Raw genomic sequence first — 20,382 nt, 5'->3', positions numbered from 1 at the left:
CACTTAAAACATTGAAAAATGCAAAAAAAAAATTCAAATATTTTTTCAAAATGGCCGCCATAGCGGCCATATTGGATTTTGGACAAAGTCCAAAATCTAATGGCATGATCCTTGGACCATACCTAATCCCCCCACCAAGTTTCGTCGAAATCCGTCGAGGAGTTTTTCCGTAATACTGTTCACAAACAAACAAACAAACAGACAGAAAGGGGTGAAAACAGTAACCTCCGATTTTCGATGGCGGAGGTTAAAAACAGTAACCTCCGATCTTCGATGGCGGAGGTTAACAAAGACATTAAATCTCTGAAAGGGAGAGCGATGGGACGGAGAACACGGGGTATACAAGATGGACATTATAGGGACTTTCAGGAAGAAAAGCAGGGAATTTGAAGGAGGTGGGTTTGGGGTGATCAACAGGGTTAGAAAAGAATGATGGTAATAGGGGGAGAATACAAATAAAAGCAATCGTACACCTAGACGGAAAGGATGAGGAGGCCTCAAGGAACCCGATAAGACAAGGTCGACGAAAACACACGAAATAGCAAGATTTTGAAACAAAACCAAAGTAGGAACACACAGTAAACATGTAGGTGAGAAACTTAACAATTGAAACGTGATATACTCTAGCGGTCAAAAGTTTTAGAACACTCCCATTTTTCCAGTTTTTACTGAAATTTAAGCAGTTTAATGTTTCAATGTACTCTGAAATTAAAACAAAGAACAAATAAACAATTGCAGATAACAAAAGAAATAATGGAATCGTTATTTTGAATAAAATTTAATCTAAATTTTTGACTCGTCAAAGTAGCCACCTTTTGCAGATATAACAGCCGAACATACTCGTGACATTCTTTCCACAATGGAAATCAAATATTGTTCAGAAAGTTCTTCTCAACACTGTTGCAGAAGTTCCCACAAATGTGTTGCACTTTTAGGTTGCTTTGCTTTCACCCTTCTGTCCAGTTCATCCCAAACCAGCTCGATGGGATTTAAGTCTGGAGACTGTGGCCATTCCATGATTTGAAGCCTACCATCTCGTTCTTTTCTTCTAAGGTAGTTCTGACATAGCCTGGAGGTATGTTTTGGGTCATTATCTTGCTGTAGGATGAACCCCTGACCAACCAGGCATAGACCACAGGCTATTGCATGGCGCTGTAAAATGTTGTGGTAGTCCTTTTGGTTCAGGGTGCCAGTCAATCTGTGCAAGTCACCGACTCTGGATCCAGCAAAAGAGCCCCAGATCATCACGCTTCCACCTCCATGTTTGACAGTTGGTGCCACACACGGAGGAACCATCCTTTCGCCTACTCGATGGCGTACAAAAACCCTGCGTGACGAACCAAAGATTTCAAATTTTGATTCATCGGTCCATAAGACCTTCTTCCAGTTTTCAGAAATCCACTGGTGGTGCTTCATGTCCCAGGCAAGACTCTTTTTCTTATTTTGCCATATTAGCAATGGCTTTCTTACTGCCACTCGACCTGTCAAACCTGCAGATCGAAGTCTTCTCTTCACAGTTGAAACTGAAACTTCCTTACTTTGACCAGTGTTAAGCTGTGCTTGAAGCTGCTGTCTTGTGAGCCGCCTATCACGCAAGCTGTTGATTCTCAGAAACTTGTCTTCTGATTGTGTTGTGGCTTTGGGTTTGCCAAACCTCTTCCTGTCAGAGTTTCCTCAAGTTTCCAAGTGCTTTTGATGGTGTAGGAAACTACTCACTGACACCTTGGCTTCTTTGCAAGTTCTCTGAAGGAAAGACCTGCACTTTTAAGGGTTATAATGGTCTGTCTATCTTCCTTTGTAAATTGTCTTTTTCTTGCCATTATGATAGCAATATACTCCTTCCTGCAGTGAAATATTGTCCAAATAATGCTTCAGAGGGTGAGCAACACAGTTTGTTCCAACACTGCTTTTATACAGACAGAGGGTTTGTGACTAATTAACAAAAGTTGGGACACCTGTAGGAATTGTTTGCATCAACTTTCAAGGCTGAATTTACTTCCATTGCTGCAGAACAGCTGCAGTTGCTAACCCATTACTTGTTTCCTGAAAAGGGCCTTTTTTAACAACTCTGAAATTTCCATTATTTCTCAGTTTTTGGTAACCTAAACTCTTTTTTTTAATCTCTGGCAGTTTACCGCTTAGCTTTGTACCATTTCAGGTTATTCACTGGACTTGAACTGCTTAAATTTCAGTAAAAACTGAAAAATGGGGGTGTTAAACTTTTGACCGGTAGAGTATAACGACTGGAAGCTCAACTTTGAGAAAGTCGGCAGAGACTCCTGAGAGAAGCTGCCGCTGCCCCAAAAGAGCGGCAGCCAGCGAAATTTATTAAACTGGAAAGAGACAGAAGGTTTGACCACACGAGGTGGTTGATCATGTATTGCTGACCAAGGATCGGGATTGCTGCCGGTTCATAGCCTGTACCTTTGGCCTACAGGTGACATTTCCGTTTCACCAAAATTGGATTTATTCAACCCGAGAGCGACAGGGAAACTAATCATACCATGACATGGGGTAGGGATCACAGTTGACGAAAAGGTAGTTGACAGCAATTCTAACCTGTACGTTTTCCAGGACAGCAATTTTTTATGGGCTCACGTGACCACATTTATTCAACTCGAGATCAACAAGCATGAGAGTTGGTTCATATAATGTACAGTTATTGCCAAATGAGGCGAAATTCGCTAATGCGTTACAAAAGCGTGATAGCCGGTCAGAAAGATCATATTCAAATAATTCCGCTCAATTCGTCACTTCTGGGATCATTTGATACCACATTTTTGGGTTTCACTCATTATAAACGCTTCCAGTCACTGGAAAACGAAGAAAATATAGAATGTTTGCCAAAAAAGTGGGGTTAACGTGCATCAGGTTTGACCGAAATATGAGGGGATAAAATTCCGTTTTTCACATAATAGCAAAGATATCACGGAACATTTCGGCTATCTAAGGTAACCAGGCATACTCGGCATCCTCATATCAGTCCTACCTGTATGTGATTGATGACACGGTCTAGTACAAAACAACAAATATCTCATTCCGTCGTTAGGCCATGACGTTGTCGACTATTATATTGTCTCACATTGATAAGGTACCACCCCACGTTCTACTATAATCGGCATTTCCTTATGATAGAACACCGATTACGGTCCTACTGCCAGGGGTACGATTATTTTCACCGTATTCGTCACATTTGGAAGTGGTTGCTGGGAAATGAGAAGTTCACGTGCGCAATATTTGACGGATCTACAGAGAAAACAAGTCATGATTTGAAAACTTCCACTGTATTAGAATAATATTTCCGTACATCGTTGATCCACTCGGTTAACTAAGTGGTGAACAGCTTACTACTTCGATCTAACGATGGCGAAATATTGGATATCGAGGCATGTTGAAAGCAAAATACTTGAAAACTGACACATGGTCAACGAGAAGATAAATCGGCGAAGATTGAACAATCATCAAGATCAAACAAAACAACGATCACTAGGTCCACCAGAGTACTTCTCTACAGCACGGTTCCGTTGTTAATCCACGGCAGCCAGTAGGACCGACGATTAACGATGATAGGAATGAGGGTGGAGTTCCTTAGGCGGGGGTATCGTCAGTGTCGGCGGAATAGGTACGATGTTCAGTAGATCCCACTGTAACGGCACAGAAGAGAAAATATTCATGTACGATCAATATTGTGATCATGTTCACGTGTACCGTTACGTTTTTTCACATACCTTCGATCCCTAACAACTGCCATTGCCTATCTGCGACACCACAATCGCCAGAATCAGTCTCGGAAGGAGTATCGGCAACTTCGAATGAGAGAGTACCGTCACTGTCATTCTGTGGAGGAGCTGCTGTAATGTGGAAGGCGAGAACAATCGGAAAGGTGAGTATGGACATTACTGAGCTCACATAGGTATTCGCAGTGATGGATTTGTGTACCGAGTGAATCTACCTTCTTTGTCCAGCGATTTCAATAGCTCTTGCGCAGACCTCTGAGTCTCTTCATCCTCATTCTCAGGGGGAATTGCTGTAATGTGGAAGGCGAGAACAATCAGAAAGGTGAGTATGGAGATTATTGAGAGAGGTTGTCACTAGGTTATCGCAGTGATGGATTTGTGCACCGTATTATCTTACCTTCTGCTTCCAGTGATTTACATAGTCGTTGCACAGACTGCTCTGCCGACAGATAGCCAAAATCCAGAGGACCATCGCTGCTGCTACCGTTTGGAGGACGCTCTGGTTCACTGCACTCTGGAGGAGTCTCAAGCACACCGGTGTCACAAATGGGAGGATTCACCAAAGTCAGAGCTCGTGTCTGCCATGGTGGCGTGTATGCCATATTCTCACAGAGTCCGGTTCGGCCTCCTAGACACTCGTCGCAGAAACAGCTCAATAAATGGACCGCGATGACCCCTGGCTTGACACTCTTGATTGCATGGAGACCACGAGTTCCTACAACAGCTGTTTTCACGAGTCGATCTGGCCGGTCTCGGCATATTTCTCCAGACTTGACAAAAATGAACACCCTCTGCTGAGAAGTACACTCATTCTTCGTAAGGCTTCTGGTGCAAAATTCGTACATAGTTTCAGCGGTGTTGATGATGGCCTGTCTTGACATGACAGCTCGTCTCGCAGCAGACTTGGCAACTCCGGATACACAGTCACTGGGCCCTTTTCCATGCCGGGAACCAAAGAAGTGCCTCTCAAGGGAGACGTTCAGATCTTTGCGCGCGTACGAAATGTCGGCAAAAGGAAACTTTGACTTATACTGGACGGCACATCCGTCGGTGAATTCCAGTACTTGTTCAACCGTCAGGCCTCGTTTCAATCTAAGATGGTCCAGCGCAAGCCGAGTGAAGTGTTGAACGGCATGAGCATCATGCTTTAGGTCGCTGCTTATGATGACAATGGCTTCCTGAATAATGTGAGAGTCCATGGTATCGGTATGCTCGGGGCATCGATAAAAAGCAACTATCGGATGTATCGTCACTTGTTCAATCGCCCAATGGGCAGCCTGGATCTCATCCTGTTGTGTACAAGCGTAGTTCTCTGCAAAGTCCAGAACAAAGGTGACAGAGTTCCTTGGAAGTCGAGAGCTGATCTTCGAGTACATGTTCTGCTGCCAGTTTGCCACGAATACGTGCTTGGCTAGTGCCTCGGTTTCTGCCTTCAGTTCGCGTACAAGATCACTCACACAACCACTTTTCGACACGAGTATCTTCTTGGTTTTTGATTGCCAGTCATGCGTGTAGGCCTTGTTCTGCCATTTCCTCCATGTAACCTCTCTATCGCCGCTGGCCTGAACTAGATTCGCGAATCTGTCATCCAGTAGCTGTACGCCACATTCATCGCAGATCCTGTCCACACACCTCAGACGGAATACGGTACTCCCTTCTTCCTTCTTACATAGGGTGAGTGCCAGGAGAGCATATTTGTCGACTATTTTGCACTCACTGTCGCTGTATAGAGACGCCACTTGGTTCAAGCTCTGCAGCTTCAGTAGTATATCCGTACAGTACTCGCACAGACATTGGTTCAGTTTGTTCTGGCGGAGCGGGAGAACATCGATAGGTCTTAACTTCTGGAACGTGCTAAGACTGACGTCGGCTCCTGGAGATATGGACTTCCAGATGTCGTACGCTCTGGACACCGTTACCTCCATGATCCTGCGTTGGGCTAAGTCCTTCCTCATGGTTCTCATGGTAGGCATTTCGCGGGAGATTTCAGCCGTTCGATACATACTTTGAATGTTCTCCACCACATCCATACATGTTAGGTCCGATCGCCGTTTCCAGAACCTCGAGCCATTGGATGGGTGATCCTCGATGTTTGTGAAGTAGCGAGGTCGCACTCCAAGGTCCTGCGCGAGTTGTCGTTTCAAACAATACTTCCCTTCCACCATGACAGCCGCCATGATGGTCCTCCTTCTTACTCGCGATATATCATCTCGACACAATTTCAACTTCCTTACGTTGTTCTGCAGGCTTTTGCATGATATTTCCCTACCAAACTCTATCTTCTTGCAGCACGTAACAGACACCCCTTGTGTTTCAAGAGCTGCTTTCTTCTGGGGTGTGAGACGCTTAGCGTTCACTAATTCGGTCACCAGTTCAGCGAACTTGCTCGCAGACGGAAGTTTTGACCAGAGACGAGAGAGAGCTTTCGGTTTTGCACTGCTTGAATAGCCAGCTTGTGCTTTCCCAGCATCAGGCGTAGTAAACATGTTGCAGGCGGCTCGATCCTCAGCGTGACTTTTGGAATCTCGAATGTCCACCCTCATTTTCCTCTTTCTGTCCCGATCTTTTTTTCTGTCCCATACCTTTCTCTGTGCTGACTTGTTCTCCCGACATGAGGCCTGTTTCTCTCTCCAATACTGCCGCTGCTTCGTCAGCTCACTTCGGGTCAAAGTCTTAGCTGATTCTTTCTTCTTGGTTGCAGGTTTACCCTCTTCTTTCTTTCTTGCATAGTACTTCCTCCTTCTTTTTGCAGCATTATCCTTATCTCTTTTCGTCTGCTCTGGTGTCTTATTCTTTCTCCTGTTTCTATGTCTCTCCGCTTCCATCGCTTTGTGCGCCGCCCAAATGATTGGATCTTTTTCCATCATCGCTCTCTTCTTTCGCATACTCCTTGCTGAGGCCGTTTCACTTTTCACCTCATCATTCTCCGATTTTGACGTTCCGACTTTACCAGTTGCTGATGTCGCTTCGTCCACCTGCAGTGGAGTACCACGGGAGCAACATCGTAGCTTGATTCGTAAGTGGGACGCCATCTACAGTGGAAGGGGAGTATGACGTTGAATATGTTTATCATCAATAAGTTCGTTGCCTGACCCCGTCATATTTTTTCCATTACAGGTATAAATTTTCTCTTCCTGGAAAGTCTTATCGCGGCATGTTATTTTGAAATGAATAAAATATCATAACGCAGCATGTTATTTTGAAATTAATAAAATATAACAGGAGTGTTTCATTGTTGCTGACGAAGCTAATGAACTTGTCAACGCACACAGATGCCAACTTCCGTCAATCAAAACGCACGTGAACACAACCCGACCGGTTCTATATACCATGTGTCGGATTCATGACCTAATAATCACTAAATGGTTAGAATTGTCCATAAGCCCGTCCTACAACTACCCATAAAAGATGGGACGCTGCTAGTGGAAGACAATCGCAAATCTAGTAATCTGTCCGTCATGACACCACGAACGTGAATGGAATTCCGTCAAAGTATTGTGCACATGAACGTAATTCCGTCAAATTCTGACGCACGTACATTGAAACCCCCCCCCCCCCCACACCATTCACAACACGAGTCACATTTTCACGCGGTCAAGTAAACCATATAGCCTAGACTGGATTCCCAAGCATTCAAAGTTCATCAGAACTGTTTATGTAACATGATTATCGAGAAATGGTCAGTATATTACATAGGCCCTAGTGATTAACGTGCGTAATTACCTTTGACAGACGTGACTTCAACTCGTTCTCACAGCAATTACGGGCTTCTTCATCAGAAAATAATGATGTGTTGTTTGTGCAGTGCCACTAGGCACACGTCTATAGCGTCATTACTTCTGTTGTACCTCGTTCACGTGACCTGCAGACCACTTCACGTGCGTAAGAAATTGACAGACCTGCATCATCAGTTTCGTCGGGCATTGCTTTGCTCGATCGGCCATCAATAGAGGTGATTCATGCAGATCGGTATACTACAATTACGATGTAATACATATAATTGATATCTTTATTGCAATGCAGCTAAATAGTAAAGCTTATCATCATTATGCCCCCCCTGTGAAACTTTGACGGACACATATTACGCACGTGAACCGAGGAAACATCGCTCCGTACGAGCAATTCGTTGATCTTTCCGGCGAAACGTGTTGCAAAACAAAGGATTCTGAACATATTCTCTGGGGGAGAGGCGATTAATATTCAAATAGACGTATGCGAGTACGGCTACTAGGGGTATGCAAATGCGTTCTACGCGGACGGCACAAAACTAATGCATTGGAATCAACGTTTTTCGGAACAAGATATGTAAAATCGGACAAACGATGAATTTCGATGCTGCGCACTTTATTACGGACGTGTCCTACGATATGTAACTACGTAGTGGGAATAGAATATTGTTAAGTGTTAAGTGAATTTAGTGTTAAGAAATAATGTTAAGTGAATTAATCCGTTCCTGGACCCCAAGAAAATCCATTTTCAAGACACTTTCAACTGAAATTACCCATGTTTAAGGTAAAATAAGATGAGTAAATGACCTAAATATCAAGTAATAATAATAAAAACAAGAAATAAATGTACCAACATGAAAATAAACTGCATTTACCTTAGTGAGGAGTGCTAATGGTACATGTGGAAGCTGGAGAGGAGGAAGGAGGGAGAGGGTTTGTTGCTTGGAAGGTGAGTCACCTTCCATAATAACATCAGGCAACTGTGCTTCTGGTGTTTCCTCTCTTTGTCTCTTCATTCCCCTAACATTAAGACCACTTGTAGAGGGCTGGGGCTCACTGGGCTCGCTTGCTTTAGAGAACCACCTTCCCAAAGTTGTCTGGTGTTGGCGACTTTTCTGAATTCTTCTGAAGTGGTCAATCACATTGTCATTGAACAAATGTATGCTCCTGTTGACCACTGCCCTGTTCGGGTGCCACTTTTCGACAATGGCCTGTGTTTTAGACCACAGGGAGCACAGTTCTTTAATTTCAGCACTGGAAATGTTCCCAATAGCTCCCTCTTCCTCCTTTTTAGAAATTTTGTCTTCCAATTCTTCTTGCTGCATCTTGTGGAGGTGCTGAAGTTCTTCTGTGGTGAGTTCATTTTTGTGATCCTCCACTAACTCCTCCACATCCTCTTCACTCACCTCCAAGCCCATGGACTTGCCCAGAGACACAATAACAGGCACAACAGGCGATTCTTCGAAGCCTTCAAAGTCTCTGGCTGCAACACATTCAGGCCAGAGTTTCTTCCAGGCAGAGTTCATTGTCCTCAGAGACACTTCCCTCCATGCTTTGTCTATGATTCTTAAGCAATGGAGGATATTATAATGATCCTTCCAAAACTCTCTGAGGGTCAGTTCGGTCTCGTTTATCACCTCAAAGCATCTCTGGAACATAGCCTTGGTGTACAGTTTCTTGAAATTTGAGATGACTTGCTGGTCCATGGGCTGGATGAGATGAGTTGTATTGGGGGGCAAGAACTTCACCTTGATGAAGCTATATTCGCCCACCAAACTTTCTTCCAAGCCTGGGGGATGAGCAGGAGCGTTGTCCATCACAAGAAGAGCCTTCATGGGTAGATTTTTTTCCTCAAGATAAGTCTTCACAGAAGGGGCAAACTCCTCATGAATCCACTCGGTGAAGAACTGCCTGGTAGTCCATGCTTTCATGTTTGCCCTCCACATAACATTAAGCTTGCTCTTCACAACATTGTTCTTTTTGAACACACGTGGATTCTCTGAGTGGTACACAAGCAAAGGCTTTATCTTGCAGTCTCCACGAGCATTACCACACAATAACAGAGTAAGCTTGTCTTTCATTGGCTTATGGCCTGGTAAAGACTTCTCTTCCTTAGTAATATAGGTCCTCCTTGGCATCTTTTTCCAGAAGAGGCCTGTTTCATCACAATTGAACACCTGTTGTGCCACATACCCCTCAGTGTTCACAAACTCACTAAATTTCTTCACAAACTTTGCTGCTGCATCCACATTCGAATGAGCAGCCTCTCCATGCATAACAACACTGTCGATCCCAGTTCTTTTCTTAAAGTTTTTGAACCACCCTCTACTAGCCTTAAACTCTTCACTATCAGCACTACTTCCAGGCAGGCCTTTTATAAGGTCAGCATGCAGGCGCTTGGCTTTCTCACAAATTATGACTTCAGCGATGGGATCACCAACCAACTGTTTTTCGTTTATCCACACTAAGAGGAGTTTTTCCATCTCCTCCATAAACTTCGATCTCTTAGAGGTCAGAGTTGTAACGCCTTTTGCCACATCAGCTGCTTTTATCGCTTCTTTATTTTTCAGAATCGTACACACGGTCGACTTCGGAAGCTCGAACATGGCAGCGAGATCAGACACACGCGTACCACTCTCATGCTTAGCGATAAGTTCTTTCTTCAACTCAATTGTCGTTCTCACGGACTTCCTCTTACTCCTATTTGCTTCACTGCTCTTCTTGGGTGCCATGGTGAATGCACAAGGGTGATACTGTAATTGAAAAAAAACAGCACAAATCAAGGTGAAAACATGAGGTAAAGTAGCGATCGACACACGAGAGATGCTTTCACGAGTACTTCCACCGACGAACTGAATGAACAAAGCACGAAGATGCGGGTTGAACAGGCGGGGAGACGCACGTGAACAAACATTAACGCTACGTTGTGTTCGGTTTTTGAAAATATGTTCGGTTTTTAGGGCAAAATTTTCTCGAAAAAATTGTTCGGATTCCAATTTGTTCAAACAATGGGGCGTTCGGATTCTGGGGGCACCACGGTACTTTGACCCTGACAGCAACCTTCGACATTGAATCCGTAATAATTCCAAATTAAATTTAATGCCAAATTTAACCAATGCCTCAACATAAACTATCTTAAACCATGGCAGAAAACTAAGGCCCAGTTTCTCAAAGCGGTAAGACGCGTCTTGGACGTAAGACGTGTCTTACCGCTTCGAAAAACCGGGCCTAAAGCTTCACTCCCCATAGCACGAACATCGGTTCTTCTTTCTTCGTCATCGTCCAAGTGGCATAAAAGATCCATACAATTGATCAGGATTGGTATTATGACGAGCAGTATTGGTCGTATTGATCAATTAATCCGTTTCGGATTCGCTCCCGCTGTCACCACTCCAGGGTTCACCATCGGTATCCGGGGAGAGTGTCGATGGGCTGGTCTGGATAGCCGTGGACGTATTCCTCGACATCAGTGTCGCACTCGTAAGGATCCTCTTCAGATTCCTCCGTCCCTGATGCAGTACATGAAGGCTTCTTCAGCTCTTCGGGTAGTGCAGGCCCAATAAACCACTGAAATGTGTAATTTCCAGTTGCATCCATTGTTGATGGGATTGATTCCGGCCGTTGGATTCGCCTTCGAAGCCGACGTCCACATCAAGGAGACGTAGTGAGCCCTATTGAGAAGTTGCAGCAGGGTACGTTTGCAGGGGGGCAAGGAAGCGCAGTTGATTTTCCTCACCTGTTCAGAGAACTTTCCCATGCCCACCATCTTGAAAAAGGCCTCTGCTCACACCTCATTGATGCATTTTGCTTTTTTATTGCCATGCACGTGGCAAACGAATCGCTCCAACCCCAGCACATCCATTTCGTCACCACACAAAGACTGAAGAGCCTTGACATATCCTTTTTGCACGATTTCAAACGGTTTCTGTTTTCCTTTTCGGTAGAAAGCAGATGTGTAGTCGCATCCTGTTAGGGCGTGAAAACCAACGACAGCCTCCGTTGTACCTGCTTCCGTATCCTCCAGTACGTGAGCGATTTCAGACACGTTTATGTAACGGCGATCGTTTCCGCTTCTTTAGTCGAGTATTATGCGGTGGGGATGTCTTGCAGCGACTGGCAACAGCATCACCATGACGTCCATGTCCGAGGAACGTACAGTCATGTCACCTGACATCGCCGTTGCAGCCTGGTAGGCAATGAGAGTGTTTGCTTCCTCATGTTGACCCTGATACTGTGGTGGAATGGACACCACCAACAACCCCATGCTGTTCACCTTCAGTTCTATACAGTTTCCCCCATTTGAGATATACACCGTTTTGTGGTCAATGATCGCAGCATACTGCTCATTCTGGACTTTTTCCATCATGAATTTCAGAAAGGCATTCTTGAAACGATAGTTTTTGAGGAGCTCACTGCCTTTCTTTTTCTGCTTTTGTTCCGGCCCTGTTATCACAAAATCCTCATCACAGCCACCACCCCGGTTCCTCCTCTCCGGATCCTTTATTGATGGCGTAACGTACTTGCCAAGAAGTAAATGCACCTCCATCGCGATACCAGCACTCCTATAAATGTGCACCATTATATCCCTCACTATCGACCAATACGTTGATTGCTTATGGTGAGGCAGAACCTCGTAGAGAATAAGACCGCCATCAACGAGATAAACCAAGGGCTGCACTGAGAGTGAGATGTCCAAGAGCGGCTCTTTTTGTTTTCCTTCCAGAACTTTGGTGAGCACTGACTTGGTCATCCTCATCACTGACCCATCGCTGTGTGCGATTGAAGGGGAAATCGATGTAATTGGATGGCTTAGTAGATCTCTGAGATCGATAACTTCTCGCACTGCGTCCATCGCTAAGACGTGAGCGAAGGCGTCTCTCACACCTTCGGTACCAACCTTATCACATTTGATCGGTTTCCGAGCGTTTTCAGATGCAAAGTTTTGCACTCTGGTGCGCTTCACAGCTTTTAGAAATCTTGACCCGTCTTCTGCGCACTCAAGCAGAAACTCTGATCTTGCCAATTTTCCGCGATGAAGAGTTGTGGTCAGGCACTTGGCCGTCGCTTCGCACTTTCACCCGAAGCCAAGTTGACGAGGGCCTCTGGTGCAGCGGGACCAAACGGATGGCATGTTTCAATGAACATCTGCTCGAGACGGTCGGCACTTTCTTTGTCTTTCTTCACACGCTGCTTGCGCAATTGGTTTGCCGGTGTTTCTCCCCTCTGAATACCGCACATTTCTTTCATCTCTGTAATGGCTATTCTGCGTTGTGTAAGGCTCACACACCACCTAAATGTCTAAATGCCTTCTCCGAATTAGACGACTCCGGTGGCTGCAGATGCGGCATCGCGATTTGCGGTCTGCTCAAGGGTTAGGTCGATCGGACTGCGGGAGTATGCCTTATTTGTACGTCTCGTGCTGAAGGCACCAGCTTGTAGTACATCCATTGCAGCTGAAACTAGTTGACTTAGCTTTTCCAAATAGAGTGAACCCCACCGAGCATAATTTGGTCTGTTCAAGGCGAAGAACAGATCCGTAAGATGAGGTAGAACTGTCACATATAGGGCGACATCGTTGGTTTGTACAGCCCTTTGTAGCTCTCGGTAAATGCGGTTGATGAAGTACACGTACACAGCCCAATATGCCACTGGCTTGCCAAGTGAGCCGTTCATGGTATCATGAAGAAACTGCTCAAGTCCTTGACGAGCCGCAGGAAATCTTCCTGTGTAGCTAGTTGGGCCAGTTTGTTCTTATCGTCCAAATCTGTCGACATTATCTCTGAGATGACTTCATAATGATCACGTCTGTCCGACAGGAATCATTCATACAGTAACTGCTCCAGGACACCAGCTGTTATCTGGTGAATGTGGGTACATCGGTTATAAAATTTACCCTTCACAAACCCATTCAATGAACCCTTGGCAAGAACATAACCCTCTGTCAACAGATATTCCAAACTGGAATTGGATATATAGGTCTCAACAGCACCAAAAAATGCTCATACGACGTGAAAGTTGCCCAGTAAAATGATAAGTTTATCAAACTTTGGCGCACGGAGAGCTTGAATGGCGAACGCCTTCATGGCAATGTTCAGACCGTACGTAACTGGGTGCCACATATGAGCATTCTCTTCAGCCACTTTCAGAGATCGTTCCATGGTAGCCTGAACAACCTTGCCAAGGGTTGGAGACGCATTTATGGGATCCATATAAGCTATCACTGTCATTGGAAGGCGGTCCTCCATAAACAAGGAATAAAATCCGTTGAACTGAGGCACCGTTTCATGCACGGACTTGATCACCCACAAAATATCCAATGCATTTGCTTCAATGAATTTATTGCTGTCATTTGAAGTAGTCGCTGCCGAAAGTGAGAATTTGACTGCTCGCAAATTCAAACAGAAAGCAGGACACTCTTTCACAATGCCTTCAAAGGTTCTTCTGGCTCTCCCACTCACAGTTGACGTCTCTCTTGACGGTCCTGCGACTATTTTGGCGTGATGTTCATCTGGAACGTATTGATTCTGGTAAGCTATGCCCACGGTAACGTGCATACTGTTCTTGCCATCCAGGGTTTCGACGTTCAATTCAAAGTTGTCCCAGGCAGTTCCTGAAGCAGAAATCAAGAAATGACCGTATCCTAATGCTTGAGTAAAATGGGGGCGTCCTGGGTAATCTTTCCGGGTTTATGCACATTGAACTGATTGTAAGATTCATCACGTTCTCCCTCTCATCCAGCAATTAGTTTTATAGCCACTTACCAGTTGCAAGTTGTGAGTCGGGCAACAGTCCTGCCGGTGTCTCCTTTTCTCCTGAAGCACAGGTGTACGCGATTTCCGACACGAGTCTTTTGCATTCATCGTCGCTCACACAATGACCAAGTCTGTTCAGTACTGTTATTGTACTCTTGCTTCCGAACATCGAAGAAAGTCCAATACCTAGCGCTGTGTTTTTCCAAGGTTTTACATTTCCCTGTGATACAGTATAGACTGCATCTGAAGAGAGCGCTTCACACTTTCTTTCCTTAGCAGCTGATGGTGCTTCGGCAACACACAGTAGTGTTCTATAGAAAAGTTTTGTCAGCGGAGGTATTTCTGGGGCGGTTTTCTTCAGAGAATCAACGGTTGTAGGGCTCGGAATTTGGGTCTTCTCCATTTGTAGAATCTCTGATCGCAACATCATTGCACTCGATCGTACCTCCTGTTCATCCGCAGTAGTATTTTTCAAAGCCACTACAGCATCATCAAAACTGAGAGATGGCGGGTAAATTAAATTCCCGGTCTTGTTCGACTCCTTGCACAGCACAGGTTGTCCTTGTAGGCTTTTTATTTTATCCAGCAACTTCTGTGTGGTGTATCCTTCTATATCCCCAGAAATCCCACCACTGGCCAGGAATTCTGATTTGTATAACTCCATTACAGATGCAACTGCGACTGGAATACGTTTTGCCAATACTTGGGAGTCTACCACTTGGGAGTCATTTTGAATGCTACCATGTGAATAGCTGAGGGTGCAACAAAATCATATCTGCAACTTGCAGCCTCAGCAACGTTACTTCGAAGGAATTTCGAGCGACAAGTATTGTGGTACATGCCCTCGGAAGCCACTAGGTCGTCCGTTCCTCGAGCAAGCGCCAGAATTTTCTGACTCAAAATAGAATTTGGGTTTGCTCTAGCACATGCCACAACTGATTTGCTGCCAAACATAGATAGCATCAGGTTCAATGGTTCAAACGATTTTCCACATTTGGATCGTTTTTCTTTTGAAGAGAAAACGCAGCGTTTGTCAACTATGACACCTCGAGGGCTCGATTTTAAAAAGCCAGACACTGAGCGTGTCTTTTTAGCTGGGCTTGGAGGTTTGCTGCTTTCATCCTCAGCTTTACGTTTTTTCACAGCACTGAACTTATTGAGACAGGTCGAATGGTATCGCAGGCATGAATAGTCTGGGCAATTTTGAACCCTGTACGTAGCTTCCTGAAACATGTCTGTTTGGAGACACTTTCGTCGATCCGAGGCATTTTGCACCCTTGACCACTGCTCGTCATCCTTGATGTGTTTTAGCGGATTATCATCTTTCTTCTGACACAGGAAACAAACCTAAAATGAAGAAATCTAGCGTAATAAATTCGCTAGGCAGTAAGCATGCCAGGAGAATAACACAGCACAAAATGGGTGTGGTGGTGGTGTTTGGTCATTGGAGTGCTCATTGAGATTTTGTCAAGATGGTATATTATGGGATTACTTTACAGAAATGGAATTATGCAGCATTGAATCTACTAGAATGCACTGAAAATATTCCAGTGTGAGAATTTCAGCCCTTTGACGCGCACTTTTGGGGAGCAATGCAAATGGGTGAGCATAGCCGGCGCACTTGGCGCGCACAAATGCACACTTGGTGTTGGTACGTATGGCCGCATGGCGATTTATGAGGTATACGCACCCGTGGAGTGCGGTGCCCCTCAATTTCTTATCAATTTCCTGTCTGCAAATAACTAGGTTAGAAAAAACAAAGTCAAACCGTATGTGTGAGTGAGGAAGTAAAGATGACAGAGAAAACCCAGTGCATGAGTTACGTTGGCTTACAAGCACCAACACTTGGAGCGCAGAAAATTACAACGCATCGTATTGAAAATACTCACCTCATCCTCCATGATAACATCCCCTAGGAGCCCTCAAACTTCCATGGTAAAGACTCGTTTCACTTCACTGATCAACCACTACATGTAAAGACTTCCGGGTGGCTCAGGTGGTCAGGCATCCTCGTTACAAGAGAATACACGCACGGGAACGAGGCTGACAGTCTGGCAGCCGGCGTTTGGGCGGGGTCGGGTCAGTTTCCCCATCCTGAATGGGGTAACTGGTTCAATGTCGAAGGATGCTGTCATGGTTAAAGTACATGAAAAGACTGCTGTCATTGGTATTTTGGTGTTTGGCAATATCATTAGATCATGCTTAACTAAATTCGATGCTTGTCGCATTTTAGTTGAATAGCGTTGGTATATTGTACCTGGGTCAAGGTCAAAGTACAGGGTGAAATTGCTGTCATTGATATTATCGTATTTGGCAATAACCGTAGATTATATGAACCAAGTCTCATGCTTGTCACTCTCGGGTTGAAGAAATGTGGTCACGTGACCCCATAAAAAATGCTGTCCTGGAAAACGGACAGGTTAGAATTGCTGTCAACTACCTTTTGGTCAACTGTGGGCAATTTTGTGGGCCAAATAGTGAGGGTGGAGGTCAACTGTGGGCAACTGTGAATACCCCATGTCATGGTATGATTAGTTTCCCTGTCGTTCTCGGGTTGAATAAATCCAATTTTGGTGACACGGAAATGTCACCAGGAGGCCAAAGGTACAGGCTACGAACCGGCAGCAATCCCGATCCTTGGTCAGCAATACATGATCAACCACCTCGTGTGGTCAAACCTTCTGTCTTTTTCCGGTTGAATAAATTTCGCTGGCGCTCGGACTACAAGCCTGGAACGGCAAAAATCTTGGATTTCTGTTGCATTTAGTCCGAAGTCATTGGGAACTGAAACCTCAATCAACAATGCTGACTTTTCCTTTTTGTGTTTGAGTACTATGTCCAGATGCAATGCTTTGTTTGCAATGCCCATACTTTGATGGGATCATCTCGACATGCGTGATATGTTCATTTTCAAGGATTGGATTTGATCGGATCTGTATACATCTGTTCTGACATGAGATTTTACATGCTGAAAAGAGGTGACTGGTACTTTCTGTTTCTACCCAATAAAACCTGCAATTTTTTCATTTGGCTGCATCGCACCATTTTCTGAAAGGCATTGGTGTAGTCTCCTTGGTCGAGCATTTATGATGCCTTGTTCTCCATCCCAATTAATTTGACCTATTCTTTGTCGATCCCTATCCTGTCAAGTTATTTTGTCAATATTCCTGCTCTTTTGTCATTCTCCCATTTGTCAGAGCATATCTACTGATATTTATTTTTGTAGTTTTGCTGGGTTTTTTTCTTTGCAATCATTGGGGCTGTGTTTGTTTCTGGTTCGTTTTCCTGTGTGGTATCCATAATTTGCAGCTGTTTTGGAAGTTTGTTACGAAATGGATTATATTAACCATCCCTTTTCTGGTTTGTTGTTTTCTTGCTCATGTACAATTATCATCCGATAGCCGGTTGTGCTTTTCACAAACTCCACTAATCCTATACACAATTTTCTGTGCACTTGCTTAAGCTCCATCAAACCACCTCCTCCTTCTCATCTCGATAAGTACAACTTCGGTGCATTGGTTTTTGTGGAATATCTTTCTCGTGAATAGAAGCTTCCTTCCTTTGGTGTCTATATTGGTAATCTCCAATTGTGGCCAGTTTATAATTGCACAGCTACATTGGAAGACCAGCACTACAACTTGGTTTATAGCTTTGCTTTTGTTTCTTGAAGAGAGGAATGACCTCAGAATTTGTCTTATTCTGCGTAGGTACTCTTTGCTGATTATTTAACGCATTTTTTTTGTGTTGTACTTGGGGGCCTTCTTCTATTCCAAAGTATTTGTAGGATGCTTCATTGTCTTATTTCTGTATTGTTGTACTTTGATCGATTGAGATGTTGCATGGTCTTTTTGTTTTTCCTTGTACAAATGTGCATTTGGCAAACTTGTCAAGACCAAACTCAATTTGAATGTCCTTTGAATACTGCTTTACTAATTTTAGTTGATCTGCCACTATATTATTTGGTGCGAAGAGTTTTAGATCATCCATGTACAGTAGGTGTGTAACCTTTCGTATTTCTTTGGTCTTATTTTTCTTATTATTATTTTCTTATTCTTCTGTTGCATGTCGGATTGTATGCATGTCCTTGTTCATTGATGAGGTTACTCAGTCCATCCAGAGCCAGACAAAACAGGAGGGAGAGAGGCTGTCACCTTGTAAGATACCACATTATATCTTTACTCCTGGAATTTCAATCTGTCCTTCCAAGTAAGGTAGTATCAGAGTTGTGTTCCAGAGCATCATTGCTTTCTCAATCAGTGTGACTATTTAGGGGTCAATTTTTTATACTGTACTTGCAAGCATTTTATAATCCCTAAATGTGGGATAAAGACCCGCAGCCAGGGGCATCAAACCCATGTGAACGAGGTACCAATGTTGCACCCCATGGGATGTTGGGACCCACATCACTAACTCTCAAACTGACCGTCTGCTGGGATCTGGTAGGTGGGTGTGACCCCCAGGGCCTTTATAGTGACCCCTGAAAAAGGGTCTAGATCATGTATTCTAGGTACCGGCTGAAACCAATTCAGAATCGTGCGTTATGATTCCACGAATATGAAGTGACATGTGACAGACGTTTTGAGTGGTGGAAACCCCCGGCAGATGCCCGTAAAGGGACCCTGAAAAAGGGTCGAGATCATGTTTTCTAGGTACCGGCTGAAACCAATTCAGAATCATAGTCTGGGTTCCCCTGTGTACGAAATGACCCATGACAGACGTTTTGAGTGGTGGAACCCCCCGGCAGACGCCCTTTAAGAAACCACTTTTGTGACCCCTGAAAAGGGGTCAAGATCATGTATTCTAGGTACCGGCTGAAACCAATTCAGAATCATAGTCTGGGTTTCCCTGAGTAGGAAATGACCCAGGACAGACGTTTTGAGTGGTGGACACCCCCTGGCAGACGCCCACCCCTGAGCAAGTGCTCTAGATCACTATATTGTGCCAATTGAGAATCGTTGGGGTGACACGAAATGTCCCATGGCAGACGTTTTCGGTAGGAGAACCACTCGGGTAATCAAAAGACATAGCACGTAATCTCGAGTCAACTATCAATACAGGATATAATCATATTGCAAATCGACTGCATTCTGTAACTGTCTGCTGCCAGTTAAAGGGGCACACCCGCGAAATAAAAAATACTCAAACCACTGAATAGCAATAACACCTCGTACCATATCGAAGTAAATTAGCAGAAATATTCGACGAAATATCGCGGATTTTGAATGAATTCCCATATTAGTTTTTTGCAAACAATTACGATTACTTGAGAATGCGTAACTTTATGGGTGTATGGGCTATTTATATCTTTGCTGTAACTGTTTATGACAACTCTCAAGTCATGCAAATACACATAGCTTTGTCTAAACCACTTTCTACTGCGCTGGTCTCATCACATATAACACGCTAGTCTCTCTGTCGTCAACACTCACTCACAGTCCACTACTGTCTCTGTAAACTCTCACCTAATTACATCGCTCACTGCTGTCTATATCAACTCTCACTTATAATACATAGCTCACTGCTGTCTGTCTATCAACTCTCACTTATAATACATAGCTCACTGCTGTATCTATCAACTTATAATACAGCACAGTGCTGTCTCTACTTTCACATAGGATACATAGCGAGCTGCTGTTTCTGTCAACTCTCACTTATAATACATAGCACACTGCTATCTCTGTTAACTATGACTTATAATATGTAGCACACTGCTGTATCTGTTAACTCTCGCCGCACTGTCTCTGTAAATTCTCGGTTATTTCAAACTATCGTCGAATCAATCTGTCTCGCTATCTTCCTCGCTCCATGGCTCAGTGTCGGTGTCGTCTTCCGAAACATCGTTATCTTCAGTGTCGGCAGTAGTGATGGAGTCGCTAACGTTGGTGTTGTCTCGAAAGAGATCGACTGGCACTTCGGGTCCCGAAAACCATTCTGGAACGAGACATTCACCCTCTCGTCGCCATCCGTAGTCCAGAGGATCCAGGCCCTGTGCCGGATTTGCCGTCGTGGCACGACCCCACAGCATGCTGACGTAGTTGGTGCGTGCAATCTTCTTTGCCAGACTTTTCTGGCAGGGTGGTAGGAGGGCGCAGTCGATCTGCTTCATGTTCACCAGCGGCGTATCCTGCAGAAAAAGAATGCATGAAAAGTGTCACTCCGATGAAT

At 44.4% G+C, this 20,382-nt stretch overlaps 1 protein-coding gene and 1 pseudogene across 8 annotated transcripts in view; both read right to left on the bottom strand.

Annotated features, from left to right (window-relative positions):
• The window catches only part of LOC147010018 (uncharacterized), a 144,695-nt gene continuing 124,313 nt past the window's right edge, over positions 1–20,382 (bottom strand). The window contains exons 10-14 of one of the 8 annotated variants that reach the window (XM_085860996.1): positions 8,341–10,218; positions 4,135–6,769; positions 3,953–4,027; positions 3,729–3,851; positions 1–3,644 (exon numbers count right to left, since the gene is read on the bottom strand). In XM_085860996.1, coding sequence (XP_085717122.1) covers positions 3,589–3,644; positions 3,729–3,851; positions 3,953–4,027; positions 4,135–6,769; positions 8,341–10,218 — 4,767 coding nt within the window. In that variant the 3' untranslated portion in view covers positions 1–3,588. Of the gene's footprint in view, positions 3,645–3,728; positions 3,852–3,952; positions 4,028–4,134; positions 6,770–8,340; positions 10,219–18,369; positions 20,342–20,382 lie in introns of those variants that run through there. The other 7 variants (XM_085860997.1, XM_085860995.1, XM_085861000.1 and 4 more) reach the window with 7 other exon arrangements.
• Positions 10,195–16,118, bottom strand: LOC147010019 (uncharacterized; annotated as a pseudogene).

The sequence above is a fragment of the Eptatretus burgeri genome, chromosome 17 (assembly GCF_056783735.1).
Source record: "Eptatretus burgeri isolate ZD-2024b chromosome 17, Ebu_testis_v1, whole genome shotgun sequence".
Lineage (NCBI taxonomy): Eukaryota > Metazoa > Chordata > Myxini > Myxiniformes > Myxinidae > Eptatretus > Eptatretus burgeri.
Note: the sequence above shows the minus strand (reverse complement) of the source record. Positions and strands in the feature narration are given on the sequence as shown.